Raw genomic sequence first — 18701 nt, forward strand, 5'->3', positions numbered from 1 at the left:
AATCCATTACAGAAAGTAGTCATCGATTTAACTCGGAAGCCCTGATGGACTGGATTTCAGTTATTTTATCAAGTGGAGCCTACTGTAGTACCATTTTACGTGTATTTATGTGAATAATTTGCACTGTGCAGTCTTGATAAAGAGGCAATTAAAGAGGAAATTATAGATATTTTGAATATATCTCCAAATGTTAAGATTGATGTGAATTTTGTTCAATCGTCTGAAAAAAATATTATTAGGAAGAGATGCCAAGAGGATAATCTTCCATGTCTTCATAATGACATGGTTTCCCTGGATTCCAAAGGATATATTTGTGACTCAACCTGAAACATCACCTATCAATGTTCTCCAGAGATGCTGCCTGACCTCCTAAGTTACTCCAATGCTTTGTGTCTTCTTTTGATGTATTTATGATAGCTAGTTGTTGGTCCTGAAGTTTGTGGAGGTATTGAAGCTGTCCTTTGGGTGATTATGCTATTGGAAGATCACTAGGCATTCTAGTGCAATCTACCAACCATTTCGAACAATGGACTATGCAGCGGGAGTCCTACTCACGGTAGTCCTGCATTGAATGGCCCATGAAGGAATTTTGAGATTTTCTTCAGATGACAAAAAAAGCATCACATTAATTATTGATTCATCTTTTTATCTTCATCTTCTGGAGGATGTCAATTGGAGCTGGACACTGACCTTCAGTAAATACAAAATTCTTACACAGCTTGACAATATATGCGCATGATGATATTACCCTTGGCTAGGGGATCACGAACCAGAGGTCATTAAGCTTTTGGTCTTGGGAAGGTTGATGCTGCAATGCTAATGATTTTCAGTGCAAGTGAATAAGCTTCAGAGAGCCACCAGTGCAGAGTTCACTGAAAGGGCAAAGCGCTTTTCAACAGTAGAGAATGTGTTGTCTGGGATCAAAGCTTCTCTGGTTTTAGTGAAGGGAAGGACAAAGATTGTGCCTTAAATCTGGGAATAGAGATCAAATATGTGGCTGAAAATCACGACTCTATTGTCTGGATTGTGGTGGGATGATAGGGGTATTGGGATTGGTGTCGTCAGACTATTAGAGAATCTGGCCTTTCAGTGGAGTGTGCTGTCAAAAACATTGGAGGGTGATGGATCCGAGAGTTAGAATCATCACAGAGCTTGAGACCTAGTTGTGCCAGGAATGGGCAACATTGTTTGCTTTTGGAATTACGTCATCTGCACGATGATGTGGAAGTTGGGTTAGGTGTGCAAGAGGGAGGTACTTAGTAAGTGCCTGGTCGAGTTTCTGGATTGATGCAAAAAGATTAAGAAGTTATTCTGGCATCTTTTGTTCTGACAAGTATATTTTCAATTATGCAATACCAAACAATGTTAAGTCATGGAATTGCCAGATAATTTCAATTTTTTGAGAAGGTCATGGCACATAATTTAATTTGGACACGTCTGTATTGTAATTGGTGACTATCCACAAAATATCAATCACACTTACTAGTTTAATGAATGGTAATTCCTCTTCCCTCTAGGGCATCCTTGTGGAGCTCGTGTGTTGTTCTCCCGTTGCTGGCACTGACCTGGATGTCAGCCGTATTGGCGATGACTGATCGACGATCGATCTTATTTCAAATATTGTTTGCAGTTTTTGACTCCATTCAAGGCTTTGTTATAATCACAGTCCACTGCTTCCTGAGGAGAGAGGTATGTACAGTCACACAGTACAGTTTATCCAGCATCACCTCAAACCCCTTTAGGAATTTCTTAGGTACTATTTGGTAAAAATGCAAAGAAGATTTCCCACAAATGCCTGCAGTGACACCACCTTACAATGAATGGCACTCTTAGTGTACCAGCAGTTGTGATCAGAGGCGAACTATGGACATGGGTTATCTACTATTCTAGACAGGGTCTGACCTGGCATGGAGGAAAATATTATCCAGTACTATTGCTAAATGCCCTTTCTTCAAACCTGAAGGAAATCTGTAACTGAATACAGAGAAACTCATCGTAATAGTTTCCTCATTGGCATGTTCACATTCACCTGTATATGAGGAGGAGGAGTCGCCCACTGCAAGGCAGAGCATGGCCTAACTTACCTTTCCCAGCCTGTCGAGATGAGAGAGGTCACTTGAGACACTCCTTTCCATCTCAGATAACCTAAAGCAGTAGTTACTAAATTCAAAATCTTCCTTCTCTGATTGAGAACTCACTGGGTACTGTATCTCTCTTCTGAACATGCAAGCAATTATGCAGTTTAAAGTCAATAAAATGTAATCCCAAAGAAATTAAAAACATGAAAAGTAATTATTGTAATATTGCAGGATTGTCCAAAAGTAATCAAGAGAATGATGAGTAATCTAGAGCCTCTCTTGAATATTTACCATGTTTTTGTATAATAAATATAAAATGCCTATGTAGAATAATTTAATTAATTCTCAGTGATCCATTGGAACATGGGAAGAGGGGAGAAACCTAACAGCCCTTGTATCTGAGCCTGTTTGTAAGTTACTCGTTCAAGAGCCCTTGAATGAAGACCTCAATAATTTGTTACTGACAAAGAGAAAAATACATAATGGAGAATTTACAGTTCATTAAATAAAATAACAAATATCTGTAGCATTGAGTAACTAAAAACCAGAATCAAATTCTGTCAAGCAAACACAAATATGCTGGTGTAGAAACATTTATGTCGTGTTAATGGCCAGCATTAGAGAATTGAGTGTCGAGGAACAGAAAATATGAAGGGAAGCCTGACAATATACATTGTGACAGGTTAGAAAAGATAAATGGGAGAGAAGGTCTCAAGATGAAACCAATGAAATGGAATTTAAAGTGGGATGGAGGAATTTCCTCACCCATAATTGATCAATACATGGCATCGCCTCCAGAATAAATTAATAGAATCGAGTAGATGACTAAAGGTTTGCCAAATAAATAAAAACATCAAATGATAGAAGTACTCAGAAGATCAGGCAGCCTTTGTGAAAGAAGCAATATTTCAGGTTGATGATTCCATTCCAGTTAACCTGTTTCTCTGTCTCTGCTGCACTTGTCCTCGAAACCAGCTTCCAACAGTGATTTAACAAATCTTTCCTTTAACCAAGAATTTGCCTTCCCTTGTGAACCGAAAGCCCCTCATAAGGACATAATCAACAGAAGCGAGAGCGGCCATTCAACCACCCCTACTTCCCATCCCTGCAACTCTGCCCTTCATTCGATCATTACTGGTCTTTTACCTCAACACCACTTTCCTGCATTAACCCCACTTCCTTACTCCCCTTTACCATTTCTATTTCATTTCCCAGACCTTTGCCCCTCACTCCTGAATTATGACACCTCTCCATCTATTGCACCTGTTTCTTCTACTCTCAACTAATTATTTTTAAGCTTTTCTGCTGGCACCTCTAGCATGTTGGGGTGTCAGGGGTTATGGGGAGATGGCATGAGAATGGAGTTAAGAGGGAAAGGTAGATCAGCCATGATTGAATGGCGGAGTAGACTTGATGGGCCGAATGGCCTAATTCTGCCCTTATCACTCATCCCCTTTTGGCATTCTGAAGAGCCTATTCCCTCTGTGGCCTTTACAATATAAGAACAGGAGGTGCAACACATTCCTTCTTATTGCCTCCCTTCCCACTGTCTGGCCCCAAAGACTTTTTGGAGGTAAAATCGCGATTTATTTATACTTTTCAATTAAAAATACAGCATTTATTTCTGAGATACAGTCTCCTGTAAAATGGAAACCAAACTTAAATTGGGCAATAACTTTGCAAAAGCCTTCATTCAGTTTGTAAACATGGCTCCAAGTTACAGTTTGCACTTTAATTTTCTGCCTCACTTCCAAGCTGAGCTCTGTGCTTGGTCTATAACAATGCTCTGTGGGAGATTAATGTAAGCCTGAGCCAGTAGCCATTATCTTTTGACTCGGCACATTACAACTCTGATCCCAATATTGACGTAAATAAGTTCCAGGAATATATGTCCCAGGTATAACTCTGCACCTCCCTTTTATCTTATTTGTCCCAATACCAACTTTTGTTCCTTTATATTATTATTCCTTTTGCAATTTAAACTTTGCTGCATTTTAATCTGTCACAGATCTTCAATCTTGTTTGCCTTTCTCATCACATTTTCTCTTCACCTGTAACATTGTTAACTTTTATCAGGCTGATGAAAGATCAAATTCAGATGTTAACACTGTTTTAATCTCCACAGATGTCTTGTTAATCTCCTGAGTATTTCCAATTTATTTCAGTTCTCCATTATCCTGCCTTTCTAGCTAGTAAAAAAAGGAATGTTTTAAGGTGCATAAATAGATGACCAAGTATAAAGATTTATATGTAACGATTCCGCAGTGTCACTGTTGGGATGGATCCCATGAACTTAAGTTTCATCTCTTTTTAAAATTATTTGATCTCATTGCTTCTGTAACCATTCTTTATAGTAATGTCTTGCACAATCAAATAAATTAAATATCAGGAGGTCCCACAGTTCCGTGTAAGGGAAACTGAACAGTATGAGTAGGGATCTGAGGCCTTAATTTGGATACCCTCCAGCCAATTCTATGAACACGTGAAATAGTATTAATGCACAAGCAACTATGGAGATAGTTTACACTGTCCCTGTACCTTGTGACATATTTCTCATTTCACTGGATTCCTCCTTTGTCATTCCATATGGATTTTTGTATTTTGAATTTGGTGGTTGGTGTTGCTACATATTCTTATTGTATTTATTGTATAATATTTCTGAATGGTGAACCTTTTAAGTTCTGTTTTTCGCTGGACCGATGTAAATGTAGATGGTTGGTTAGTAAGTTTGCAGATGACACCAAGATTGTTATGGTCACGGACTGTGAGGAAGACTGCAAAAGTATGCAGCGAGATATAGATTAGCTACAGAAACGGCCAGGGAAATAGCAGATGGTGTTTAATCCGAGTAAGTGTGATGTGTTGCACTTTGGGAGATCGAATGTAAGGAGAACATATACAATAAATGGCAAGACCCTTAGAGCATTGAGGTACACAAGGATCTTGGAGTCCAGGTACATAACCCCATGAAAATAGTAACATTGGCAGATAGAACGGTAAAGAAAGCATGTGGTATGCTTGATTTCATTGGTCGGGGCATTGAGTAAAGAATCAGGAAGTCGTGGTGCAGTTTTATCAGACCTTGGTTAGGCCACATTGCATGCAGTTCAGGTCGCCCCTATACAGGAAGGATGAGCATTCTTTCCTGCTGTGCTCCCATGGAATTTCCTGGTGATATACATGTGAGTAACTATAAAGGTTAATGGATAGGTTTCTTGATAAACTATTTTAAGAGATATCTGGATGACCGGTGTCAGCCTCAGCTTGTTAATAGTCAATGTTGTGTTGCTTTCAATTGACAACTTTCAGAACAATAATTGGTGGGGTTGGGAGAAGGTGTAGAGGTAAACATCCAGAGGTTGTCTGGATGTTTAATTTTGAGTATAGCACAAAATGACAAAAACCAGCAAAGATCCCAGTCAAGATCTGTTCTGCAAGATACGATACTGCAATAGAGCTGGGTGTGGTATTGGTTTATTATTGTCACGTGTACCAACGTTGTTATGCATTCTATCCAGGCACATCATACCATACAGCAGGTAGTGCGAAAACATAGAAAACAGAGCACAGAATATGGTGTTACAGCTGCAGAGAAAGTTCAGATCAAAGTAAAGTACTAAGGCTGCAATGAGGGAGACCTGGAGATTGGGAACACATCCTTAGCATATGATGTCCATTTAGTAGACTAATAACAGCAGGAAAGGAGTTGTCAGTGCATCTGGTGGTATGTTCTTTCAACCCTTTGTATCATCTGCCCGATGAGTTGAAGGGAGACGTGGGAATGACTCGGGTGACAATGACTCATCCTTGATTATGTTGGCTGCTTTTCTGAGGAAGTGCAGAGAAGCACTTCCTCAGAAAAGAAGTGCTAAGTCCATTCGATCTCCCAGAGCATAACACATCACACTTATCGGACTTGATAGATGGGGAGTTTGATCTGTGTGATACACTGAGCTCTGCCCACAATTCTCTGCTGTTTCTTGCAGCCTTGGGCAGAGCAGTTGCCATAATAAGCTGTGATGCATTCTAAAAGGATGGTTTCTATGGTGTATCTGTAGAAATAGGTACATTGTTTTAATTTCACGAGTGAGCAAATGTGAATCATTAATGTGCACTCTCAAATCATGGACACACACAGACTGAGAATAAAAACAGTCACATTCACTCTCGGGAAAAGAAACGGGGAAAATGTTTTTGAAAGAAGATGTAATGGTATTTTTGGTAAGTCGAGGAGGACTCACCATACATTGAAATTTTAAGGAATTTGGGAAGCAAAAACAAGATTGTGGTTCAATGGTACTTAATTGTCACATGTATCCAGGTACAGTAAAATTCAATTTTTGCATACAATGCAGTAAAATACTACTACACATAAGTACAATCATACCCAATACAAGAGTGTAAGAATAGTCGATGACACTGAAACAGTGTACAAGAATTGCCATGTTTCCGGTGCCATATTGTATCCTTCAAGTTCAAAGTTCTTTAAAGTGTAGAAATCTGCCAGAGATTTTGTAGAAACAAAAAAATATATATCCACATCTGCAATGTGATGGTTATTACTGCTTCTGTTTAAAAAATCTCATTATAATTTCTCATAGATTCAGGATGTTGTAAAATGCCGAACAGGAATCTGCAAAAATGAAGAGAATGAAAACTCACCTGATTCGTACAAAAATGGTCAGGTCCAGATAATGGTGAGTAAAGTACAATTCGGAGAGCAGAGTAAACTCTACATGCCTGTGACATATCTGTCCTCAAGATACCAGCCTTGCAGGAAAAAAATGTTTCAGGGGAGTTGCGGACCCGGCCGAATAGTCTGAATACAGGGAGGTAGTTCCCCTGGCTGAGGATTCTGGAACTAGGGGTCAGTGCCTCAGATACTGGGGGCCTGAGACTGAAATAGGGAGAAACCTCTTCACACAGAGAGTGGTAAATCTTTGAATTCACTGTTTTTAGAAAGCTGTAAAGACACAATTGTTGAGTTCATTAACTACATAGTTTTCTGGGCGTTAACAGATTGAATGCGTATGAAGATAGTCCAAAAAAATGGCATTAAGGTAGAAGATTAGTTGTTGTGGAGACACAAGAAACTGAAGTTGCGGGAATCAAGCAAAAAAGTAAAGTGTTGGAGGAAATTGGCATCTCTGGACGGAATGGATAGGTGACGTTTCAGGACAGGACCCTTCTTCAGCTTGATAGAACAGGGTGGGAAAAAGCTGGAAAAAAAGGTGTAGGATTAGGGCAAAGCCTGATAAGTGACTGGTGGATGCAGATGAGGGGGGGGGTGTGTGACTGTCAGGTGGATGGAAATAGTGTCAAAGACTGGAGGTGAAAAATAAACTAGGAGAGAAGAGGAATAAAAGGTAAAGCTAGAGTGAGGGACAGGTTGAGGGTGGTGATGGGGAGATAAGAAAGTGGGCCGGTGTCAGACGATTTTAGAGACAACTAGACAACCGTTTCTTCAAACACTCGAGCTTATTCCGCCAAGGCCTGGCGGTTCTCCAGGTTACGAGTCATTGTATCTCCCCTTCCCATTTCCATGCCAATCTTTCTGTCCTGGGCCTCCTCCATTACCAGAGTGGGGCTATATGCAATCTGGGGGAATAGCACGTCTTATTCATCTTGGGTAGTTTACATTCCAATGACATGAACATTGAATTTTCCAATTTCAAGTAATGCCTCCTTCCATAAACCCCCTTCTGATTCAACATCCTTCCTTTGATGTGCACACCTTTCACCCACCAACCCCATCACCGTGTTCCTTTCCTCTCCTTATGCCCATCTCCCACCCCTCCCAACTTGGAGTCCCCCATTTCTCTTTCATCTCCCCTCTTTCCCCTTCCCCCTGTCCCCCTACACTCATATCCCTCTGGCTTCACATTTCACTCCACCTACTCCTTTTTTTACCAGCACCCTTTTGTCTCCATTTCACCTCAAGCCTTTGACACCATCTCCCCCATCTGCCATCACCTGTATCCACCTATCACTCGCCAGACTTCCCACCCCACCTCCCTTTTTCAACTTTCACCTTCCCTCTCCCACTCAATGAGTCCGAAGAAGGGTCCCATCCCAAAATGCCGTGTGGTCATCCTCTCCACAGATTCTGCCTGACCTGATGAGTCCCTCCAGCATGTTGTGTCTTTTGCAGAAGATTAGCTGTGATCTGGATGAATGGCAGAGTGGCCTCAAAGGGCAAAATTACCTCCTATTTCTCTTTGTATTCCTTTCAGTAAGTTCCGACCACCATTGCCTTTGGAAGCTTGCATCTCCCCTGTGCAGCTGAGTTACTAGTAGTGTAGGAAAATAACTGCAGATGCTGGTACAAATCGAAGGTATTTATTCACAAAATGCTGGAGTAACTCAGCGGGTCAGGCAGCATCTCAGGAGAGAAGGAATGGGTGACGTTTCGGGTTGAGACCCTTCTTCAGACTGATGTCAGGGAGGCGGGACAAAGGAAGGATATAGGTGGAGACAGGAAGATAGAGGGAGAACTGGGAAGGGGAGGGGAAGAGAGGGACAGAGGAACTATCTAAAGTTGGAGAAGTCAATGTTCATACCACTGGGCTGCAAGCTGCCCAAGCGAAATATGAGGTGCTGTTCCTCCAATTTCCGGTAGGCCTCACTGGCACTGGAGGAGGCCCATGACAGAAAGGTCAGACTAGAGTGGGAGGGAGAGTTGAAGTGCAGACTGTAAACACACAGAACTGAACTCCCCTGCCATTTTAATTAAAAAAGACCCCTTTAAATTGTAACTGAAATAGAAAAGAACTGCCCTTAAATTAAGCTTTTAAATTAGTTTAAGATAAGTTGCCCTTTCAAGTAGTAAATACTAAACACATCATTAATCACCCTGCCTTCATTTTAGTTTTTGAAATGGTGACTCACTTTAGCTCTGCCACTGCTCAGTGTCTTCCCTCATGGATATGGCCACCTCGCATGCCATTACCACTCTATTGGCCTTTATTGCAGCCTGGTGATCATTTTAAGTCCCGGTTATCACCTCATGTGCTCTCACAACTGAATCATCCTCCTCTCACTGCTGCTGCCAACTATATTTGTAGGTGTTTGTAGCCTCCACTGTCTTTTCGTACCTCACTTCATCTGGTCTCAAAATAAACTAAAGAAAGGTTGAGGTTCCAGCGAAAACTGACTCTCAATTACACTGTGGAAACCCAACTTACATCAGTTATTTAATTGTAATACCTTTGCCAGATATTGGGAATGTAATTGAAATGTGCAAGGTGGATTCAAGTAGAGATACACCATAATCCTCTCACTCACTGTGGGAAGATAACATTGAGGCTCTTGTTTCAATCAAACATTGTAGAATGGAGACTGAAATATGTGAACACCCTAAATAGATTGTTTTGTTTGATATAGACACATTGGAAAGAAAGACTTCTTGTATTGTGTATTTCTCTGATAACATGGAACACATAGGCAGAATTGTGCGATTCTGTGAGCCAGAAATGCAGCGACAAACCACGGTGAGGACAGAATTCCCACATTCAGATGATGTGCTTCCATATTTTCAGCAACTGCTCATGCAGAACATTGGGATTTCATTTTATATTCCTGGCAATCAGTAAATGGGTGAGTTGCTTCAGCTGACAACTCCTTTGTCTCTAATTTACTGTCTCTTTGTATCCCGCTGCCTTTTTATAGACGGATTTTGAAAAGGACGTGGACCTGGCTTGCCAGTCTGGTATGTAATACTTCAGGGGATAATTATAGCAACTACTTTTCACCATTACCCATTCATATCTTTAGCCTTCCTACACATATCTTTATTTAACATTGTTAACATCCTCTGGAGAGCCAACAGGTGAGTATTAACATTTGTAGCAGGAATGAGTTAACTTTGGAATCACTACATCATCTTTCCATTTCCATCAGACATCAAATATCATTTACGTTTGATTAATCTTACTGCAACAAAGGGGATATGTGTAAACATTTCCTGGTACATTTTCATATTTCTAGTCATAGTAATTACATTTAAATTATTTCTTTGGAGGCCAATTTTTTCCCACTGATTATCTCATTAGCAGTTATTAAATTGCTACACTTTCAAATACTAGCAAGCACAAATCAAAACCTTAGTCTGCAGTTAAAAACAACTTTTACAATATTACAACTGTGGCCATAATTAAAAGGCACTTGATTATCTGTAAGTGTTCTCGTAGATCCAGCTGTCCAATCAGGTGCCAATACAAATGCAAGTCTTTCTATTGCGAGCTAGTGAAGAATACTTTCTCTACTTCATTTACTTGCATGATTCTTTTTCTAAGATCTCAAAAAGCAATTCCTGGTACCACATTTAGGAATGTGTATGTAATTGGTAATTCTGTGTAAATTGTACATATGGAAGTAACTTATTTTTTTCTCAAAATGCTTACAAAATGTGCCATTAATTAGTTTAGAGTATTCTAAAATGTAATTTATGAAGGAGAATTCATGAATATAAGAATGGTAATGTGGTGCAATTTGACTCAGCATAGCACAATCTTAAGGAGCCACACAATTGGTTTTTTTAGTGGGTTCTTTAGCATTAAGGATCACTTGCTCCTGTTCTGCTTATACAGATTTGCACGGACTCTTTCACAGATGGAGCAGATGGCTCATGACGGGATGGTCATAAATGTGGTGGCCCAGTAACCATTTTGGTTGTTATCCACCACTTTAAATTTCAATAGTGCCTGAGTCCCAAGGACTGGAGTGCTATAGACCTGGTGATATACACTTCTAGAGCCAAGGTTTGATTGCCTAAGATGGTGAGGTTGGGAGACAGTGAGGGTTAGAGTTGTGGGCCAAGTCAAGGTCAGGGGGTTAAGGTCAGGGGGCTATTGGTTATTGGAATCAGGGTGCAGGAGGAGAAAGTTTTGGGAATGACGATGGCATGGTGGCTTTGTGGTGGAGTCTCAATTTATTAATTGGATTCACTGTCAAGATTAAAATCATGCAGCATTCAGAGTAACAGTTATTAAGGATTCTTATATACAGACAATACTTCATTATTCAATGTGAACAGAAGCGATCTATCCATCATCTACTGAAGTAATCAGCTGCCAATCCTCTTTCTCCTGCTTCTTCTTCACTGTCATCCCCAATTAGCCCAACAGCCATGCACCTCCCTCCTGCCATGCACTGCCTATTCTAGTCTTTACCGGCCCAATGCACCTGCTCCTGGAGTTCTTGCCACTCTCAGCTATAAGAAAAGACAGCTCCAAGATGAAATAAAAGCAAACTGCTGGAAACTCTTGGCAGAGCCTGTGGAAAGAGAAACACAGTCTCTGGTCAAAGAGTATTCACTCGAGCAGATGGGTTTACAATGGATTACTGACTCCCACAGCTATCTTGACTACACTTCTTCCCACCCTGTCTCCTGCAAAAAGTCTATCCCCTACACCCAATTCCTCCGTCCACGCCGCATCTGCGCCCGGGATGAGGTGTTTCACACTAGGGCATCAGAGATGTCCTCATTCTTTAGGAAACGGGGCTTCCCCTCTCCCATTATAAATGAGGCCTCCTCTATATCCCGCAGCTCCGCTCTTGCTCCCCCTCCCCCCATTCGTAAAAAGGATAGAGTCCCCCTTGTCCTCACCTTCCACCCCATCAGCCAGCGTATACAACATATTATCCTCCAACATTTCCGTCACCTCCAACAGGGTCCCACTACTGGCCACATCTTCCCATCTCCTCCCCTTTCTGCTTTCCGCAGAGACCGTTCCCTCCGTAACTCCCTGGTCCACTCGTCCCTTCCCACCCAAACCACCCCCTCCCAGGCACTTTCCCCTGCAACCGCAGGAGATGCAACACCTGTCCCTTTACCTCCCCCCTCGACTCCATCCGAGGACCCAAACAGTCTTTCCAGGTGAGGCAGAGGTTCACCTACAGCTCCTCCAACCTTATCTATTGTATCCGATGTTCCAGATGTCAACTTCTCTACATCAGCGAGACCAAACGTAGGCTCGGCAATCATTTCGCTCAACACCTTTGCTCAGTCCGCCTTAACCAACCTGATCTCCCGGTGGCTCAGCACTTCAGCTCCCCCTCCCACTCCCAGTCTGACCTTTCTGTCATAGGCCTCCTCCATTGTCATAGTGAGGCCCACCGCAAATTGGAGGAACAGCATCTCATATTTCGCTTGGGCAGCTTACACCCCAGCGGTATGAACATTGACTTCTCTAACTTTAGATAGCTCCTCTATCTCTCTCTTCCCCTCCCCCTTCCAAGTTCTCCCACTGTCTTCCTGTCTCCAACTACATCCTTTCTTTGTCCCGCCCCCTCCCCTGACATCAGTCTGAAGAAGGGTCTTGACCTGAAACGTCACCCATTCCTTCTCTCCTGAGATGCTGCCTGACCCGCTGTGTTACTCCAGCTTTTTGTGATACCTTCGACTTATACCAGCATCTGCAGTTATTTTCCTACACAGTTTACAATGGATGATCCGCCCTTGAAATATCATTGATTCAGCAATGAGTCTGGGAACCAGCACTTCAATTCATTCTGAAGTAAATTAAAATTCAGTTTGAAAGTTCCCTGTGACTGCTGAAGAGAAATGAAGGTTGCGCAGACTGCAGAGCTGCAAATCTGCAGCATTGGCTTTGCTGTCCATTGTGGACAAAGATGGAAACTAACTGCAGAGTCCACTCAAGTACCTGCGTGTTTCTTTTAAATCTTCATTGAGCTAAAATAACCCATCAGAAGTACAGTAATTATCAATCTATCAAAATGTTGTTAACCATCGGTGGCAGCACTTTCCAAAGCTGGTCTAATGACCAACAGCGGAGTCGATTTATCATCCCCATCTGTGGTTCAAGCTCAATACCTCTTTAAAGGTAATAACTGCTGTTCTTTAGAACCTAAACATTAATTCAATCGATCATCAGACTAATACTAAACACTAGAAACACGAATAAAGAATAATTCATACCCAAAAAGGTCACATTTAATAAAGTATGGTGTAGTGAGGTTCAGCGCAGGCCTGCAGCATGTAATGATGTAGCAGTGCCAGGACAGTGTTGGCATCGTGTGAGTGTAGGGCAGGATCTCACCAACCATCAAAACACTTCAGAAGCCAACCTGGCCATTTGCACATGAAAAGTCTCCATTCTGCGCTTAGCCTCAACAAACACTGTGAGCTGGCCTCTCTAGGGAAGAGGACCATGCTGTGGAATGATTTCCCAAACAGTCTGCTTGGGAAATAATTTGGCAAAATGCCTCATCCCTAGAATTCACCAACAAGCACCGACCTTGCCTGGCCTGCAGTGAGAGAGGGGCACTTCCTGTAAGATCCTTTCTGCACGGTCAAGTATCCAGATGACTCCGATGAGGATAAATCAACTGCCCATCTCTCTGTGATCTGTACCTTAGCAAAGAAAGTCTGGGGAAAAAGAATGCAATGGCCTCATTGAGGTTCACCCCCAAGTAGTTGCATAACAGCAGACTCTTAGGTCTAGTTTCTAGAGACGTATACTGATACAATTGTCAAGTGCTGCTGGAAGATTATCAACTCAGTGAAAGACACATTTCGGTCTGCCCGATACCCGTTGGTCTAAAGATGAGACAAGATGTCCATTAGGGATGTTACTAGCTGGCTACAGGAGCGCATGCTAAAGGACACACTGAAGCTTGATCCTGCATACACAAAGGCTTTGAGCAGAAGGCCCTTAGTGCGTCCAACCGCCATTGAGTATTGTCCAAAAACGGCACATGTGATTTGTACATAGATTGTATTAACTTGATGATTTTAAAAATGTATAGACCTGACAACATTGAATACATAGACGGGAAGATACTGAATATAAAGAAGGCTATGCACTGTTTTTGTTTTCTTGTATATCATATCATATCTATATAGCCGGAAACAGGCCTATTCGGCCCTCCAAGTCCGTGCCGCCCAGCGATCCCCGTACATTAACACTATCCTACACCCACTAGGGACAATTTTTACATTTACCCAGCCAATTAACCTACATACCTGTACGTCTTTGGAGTAGTTCTTCATGAATAAAGTTAATTTTGAAAAGATAAACTAAAGTATGGAATAAGGGTGGTTTCACTGTTCTTCAGAAGAGACAGTTCAATACTGCTACAAGTACGGATTACAAAACACTTCTTCGGTGCTGGTGGCACTCCTGCCTGCTCCACAGACACAAACAGTGAATGGCTTGCATCCAGATTTGCCGCCCAAGGCTCCAGAAATTGAGGCATTTTCCCACAAGCAGTTAATTATTTCTGTCTTTTACCTTTTCAAACAATCTGTTCCATATATTTCTTCTGCTGCTACATAAGTAATTAAATGACCATTTCCACTGACCCCTGATGGAAATAAAAAGCAGCTAGCCAAGATCCTGTTGAAAATACTTTGTTACTTGTGTTTAAACTAAATATGTTAGGGAATAAAAGTCATCTTTTGCCAATGGTTAAATTTAATTCCCAAGGTGAGGTAAACAGGGAGAACAGTAATGGACTGCAGGAAGACAGATTGGCTGCCTGTACGTCTGTGTGAATCTGAAAGTCACCGAGCATTTTGAGAAGGTACTTAGTAAAGCAATAAAGGAATCCTGGGATTCGTAAATGGAGACACAAAGTACGACAACAGAAAAGTTATGTTGAATCAATATAAAACACTGGTTGGGCCACAGTGGGACTTTTGCATTCAGTTCAGCTCAGCACAGCACACTTTACGAGGGATGTGAATGTGAAGCCACAGGGGAGATTTTAGGAAGGATTTGTGAGAATGATTGCAGAGTGGAGCGATTTCAGCTCTGCAGTTCGATTGCAGGCACTGATGATCACATTGGAGCAAAGAAATGGAGAGGAGATATGACAGAGGTATTGCAGATCATGATTGCTTAGAGAGGATAAATAGACAGGCTCCCTTCTCAACAGTAGATGGATTAAGAATGTTTAAAGTTTTGGGCAAGTTGAACAATGGGAAAAGCATTTGTACACAGAGTAGTTACGATCTGGACTGCACAGGAGAGTGGTGGGGTTACAATCATTCACTGCGTTCAAAATGAATACTTTGATAGGTACTTGAGGAAGAATAATTTGCAGGACTGCGGGAAAGAGTGGAAGCGTGGGACCTGTAGAATTGTTCCACAAGCAACCTGTGGTTCCATAACAGGTGGGCAGGCTGCCTCCTGTGTTGTAACAATTGCTTATAAGTGAGGGCATGAGATATAATGGGGGGTTTTAAATATCTTTAAAGAAGATTTAATTTAGTTTAGAAATATAGGTTGAAAACGCTTTTTGGCCCATCAAGTCCCCAGCAACCTATCACACTAGTTCTATGTTATCCCACTTTCTCATCCCTACACACTATAGGCAATGTTACTTATCACCTGAGCACATGGTACTAACTCCTAATTGAACCGCTATTCCTAAACCTCAGTCAATCCAACAGCAACCACTTATCCAGTAATCACCCAACCAACTGATCACTGTGGCAGATCTTCTCCAGACCATTTACTGATCACATATCCTTCGCCTGCTTATTACCCGATCCTCATGTCCTGACAATAACCATCAATCAGTCTGAAGAAGGGTCTCGACCTGAAATGTCACCCATTCCTTCTCTCCAGAAATGCTGCCTGGCCCGCTGAGTTACTCCAGCATTTTGTGTCTACCTTTGATTTAAACCAGCATCTGCAGTTCTTTCCTACACAATAACCATCAATGACAGGCTTCTCCATGCCACCATCGATTGCTGGCAGCCAATGCTCCATCGAATCTCCCTCTTCCATTCCCAACCCTCTTGCTCTCTTGCCCTTCCCTGGGCCTCTCATTCCTGCACTTTTCTGGTCTTTGCCACAGGTCTGTGATTTCCTCAGAGTGTTCCAAAGTTACCATTTGTTGCAGCATCACATCAACTGGGAATGTTAAATGCTATTATTTAATTGCTGTAACAAAGATTTGCATTTTTTAGCAAAACAGGACAGGTTAGAACGTTATGGGAAAAAAATGATCTTGGTACATATGTAATATAGGCAGTCAATCTGTGCACAACAAGGTCTTTAAAATGGCATTGTGCTCATAATGTTTTCTAACTATGTTGGATGTTGGTGTGATGTTGGTGAGTGCTAAATATTCCCTGGTACAGTTCACTGCAATGTGAGGTTTGTAATTACTCCCTGAGTAGGCAGATGGGAGCTCAGTTTAACACCCAAAGTTCCTCAGCCCCATTGCTGCTCTGCCCTGTTAGTGTACCGAGAAGGATTATTGTATTATGTTGCTAACTGACATTTCCTGTATCGTTTCTGCTTTTCCAGTGCTCTTCAAAGAGGTTAACACTTGCAATCCAGCGACTATCACAGGGACAATGTCTCGCATTTCACTGGATGACGAGGAAGATGAAAAAATGAACATAAGCAATGAAGGAATGAATTTCTCCACCCTTCCAGGAAACATCCCACCAGGAAATATGTTAGTCCAGTTGCCTCCAATGCAGCATTTGCATGATGTGATGTCTGGTATGGGGGAACTGAACGAACCAGCCAAAAACGAAACCAACAGTGAGCTGAGGGGAACCCTGTATCTGTGCACAGAGAACACCCTGAGGCCGGTGGACTTGAAGTGGAGGCGAGCTCAGGAGCAGCCGCTGGAGGGAGAGTACATGGTGCTCCCCAGACGCACTGTCAGTTTAAAGCCTTTCATCAAAGATGACAGCAAGTTGAACGTCAATGTGGACGACAGCAGGCACAATATCACTGGGAGCCAACCAGTCGAGTCAGAGATTTACCCTAACTTTGTCTCTGTTGATCAGATCAATTATAACTTTAATCAACCTTATGGAACTCTTAATTATCCACGGAGTTCAGCCCTCAAACATCACCCTTCAGTGAGGCACATTCTGGCATCTGAATTTGCAGGCAGGAGCAGGACCATGCCACGCATTAAACCAAGCTCATCAGGGTCCATGGGCTCCTTGGAAGTAAGTTGAAGATATACTGTCAATTTCTCAATGTACCTGTGGTAATATATGTTGTTGTTGTTGTTCGTCCTTCGGGTTCGAAGATGACCATGACTTCACTTTCAGTTGGAGGATTGGTGACTGTGGGTCCGGAAGTGACTGTTGAGGCCAATCCGGGCCCGGAAGGCATGCCCACACGTAGGACACAAGTGGATGGGTGCTGCAGTGGAAGTGGAGGTAGCCCGGGCATTGCGCGCGGTGCGTTTCCTCTGGGCCTCTGCAGTGTGTCTGTTCTCTGCTGCACGGGCTCCTGTGGTGAGCTTGCTACGCCAGGTTGGACGGTCCAGAGCAAGAGACTCCCAAGTGCTGAGGTTGATGTCCAAGTCTTTGAGGGACACTTTGAGGCAGTCCTTAAACCGTTTCTTCTGTCCTCCTACTGACACAGTTCTCTATACAGAGGCTGTTTTGGCAGTCGACTCTCGGGCATTCTGACGACATGGCCAGCCCATCTGGCTTGGGCTTTCCGTAGGAGGGTGTGGACGCTGGGGATTCCGGCCCGTTCCAAGACCTCTGTGTCGGGAATTTTCTCCTGCCACCTGATGTGAAGGAGTCTGCGTAGGCAGCTCAAGTGAAAGTGGTTGAGCTGTTTGGCATGTCTGCTGTAAACAGTCCAGGTCTCACTGGCATAGAGAAGAGTGGTGAGTACCACTGCACGGTAGACCTTCAGCTTGGTGGTAAGGCTGAGTCCTCTCCGCTCCCAAACATTCTCACGGAGTCGCCCAAAGGCAGCGCTGGCCTTGGCAATCCTGTTGTTGACCTCAGCGTCAATGTTCACCACTCGCGAGAGTGTACCACCCAGATACGTAAAGCTGTCGGAGATTCTGCCCCTTCACCGTGATGTGTGGTTCCTGGTAGGGCTTTCCAGGCGCGGGCTGGTACATAACTTCAGACTTTTTGGTGCTAATGGAGAGACCAAAGTTGTCACAGGCCTGTGAGAAGCAGTCCATTTCATGCTGCATCTTCTGCTCTGTGCTGGCGTTGAGGGCACAGTCATCAGCAAACAAAAAAATCTCTGATGATGGTCGCCTTCAACTTTGTAACAGCTTGCAGGCGCCTGAGGTTGAACAGCCTGCTGTCCGTCCTGTACCTGATGTGTATTCCATCCTGGCAATCACGGAAGGCATCAGTCAGCATGGCAGAGAAGACCATGCTGAAGATGTAGGGGCAAGAACACAACCTTGCTTCATGCCGTTTGTCACTGGAAAGGCTTCCGACTCGTCTCCATCATCTAGCACTTTCACCACCATGTGGTAATATAAAGAAAGCAGGCATTGATAGCAGGGTAATTGTTTTCTCATTGTCAGTGAAACTGCCTTCCCATTTACGCTTGACCGAACCTGACCCTTGCTCCAGGTACCCAGAAAACGTATTGCTTCTGTAACAGTTGTAATAAATTGGAGTAACATTCTGGCATCTGCCAACAGATTCAGGTCTTCCACAGTATGCTCGATAGAAGTATTAAGAATAAATTCAAGTAGCTCTCAATTAACCTCTCCTTTCAACCTTTACCTGCTATCCATGAATGGACAAATCTGCCAAAAGGTTGCATTGTGCAGTACCAGTTAGCTTTCTGTGTTTAGTTTAGTTTGGAGATACAGCACGGACACAGGCCTTCGGCCCACTGAGTCCGTGCCTATAAG

The 18701-nt window shown here is 42.7% G+C and overlaps 1 protein-coding gene across 3 annotated transcripts in view; it reads left to right on the forward strand.

Moving 5' to 3' along the window:
• The window catches only part of LOC144590576 (adhesion G protein-coupled receptor B2-like), a 122854-nt gene that overhangs the window by 65246 nt on the left and 38907 nt on the right, over positions 1 to 18701 (forward strand). For all 3 annotated transcript variants that reach the window (XM_078395094.1, XM_078395095.1, XM_078395096.1), the window contains 4 exons: positions 1518 to 1689; positions 6680 to 6775; positions 9747 to 9786; positions 16361 to 17022. In XM_078395094.1, the coding sequence (XP_078251220.1) occupies positions 1518 to 1689; positions 6680 to 6775; positions 9747 to 9786; positions 16361 to 17022 (970 nt within the window). The remainder of the gene's footprint in view (positions 1 to 1517; positions 1690 to 6679; positions 6776 to 9746; positions 9787 to 16360; positions 17023 to 18701) is intronic.

This window comes from Rhinoraja longicauda, unplaced genomic scaffold (assembly GCF_053455715.1).
Source record: "Rhinoraja longicauda isolate Sanriku21f unplaced genomic scaffold, sRhiLon1.1 Scf000216, whole genome shotgun sequence".
NCBI lineage: Eukaryota > Metazoa > Chordata > Chondrichthyes > Rajiformes > Arhynchobatidae > Rhinoraja > Rhinoraja longicauda.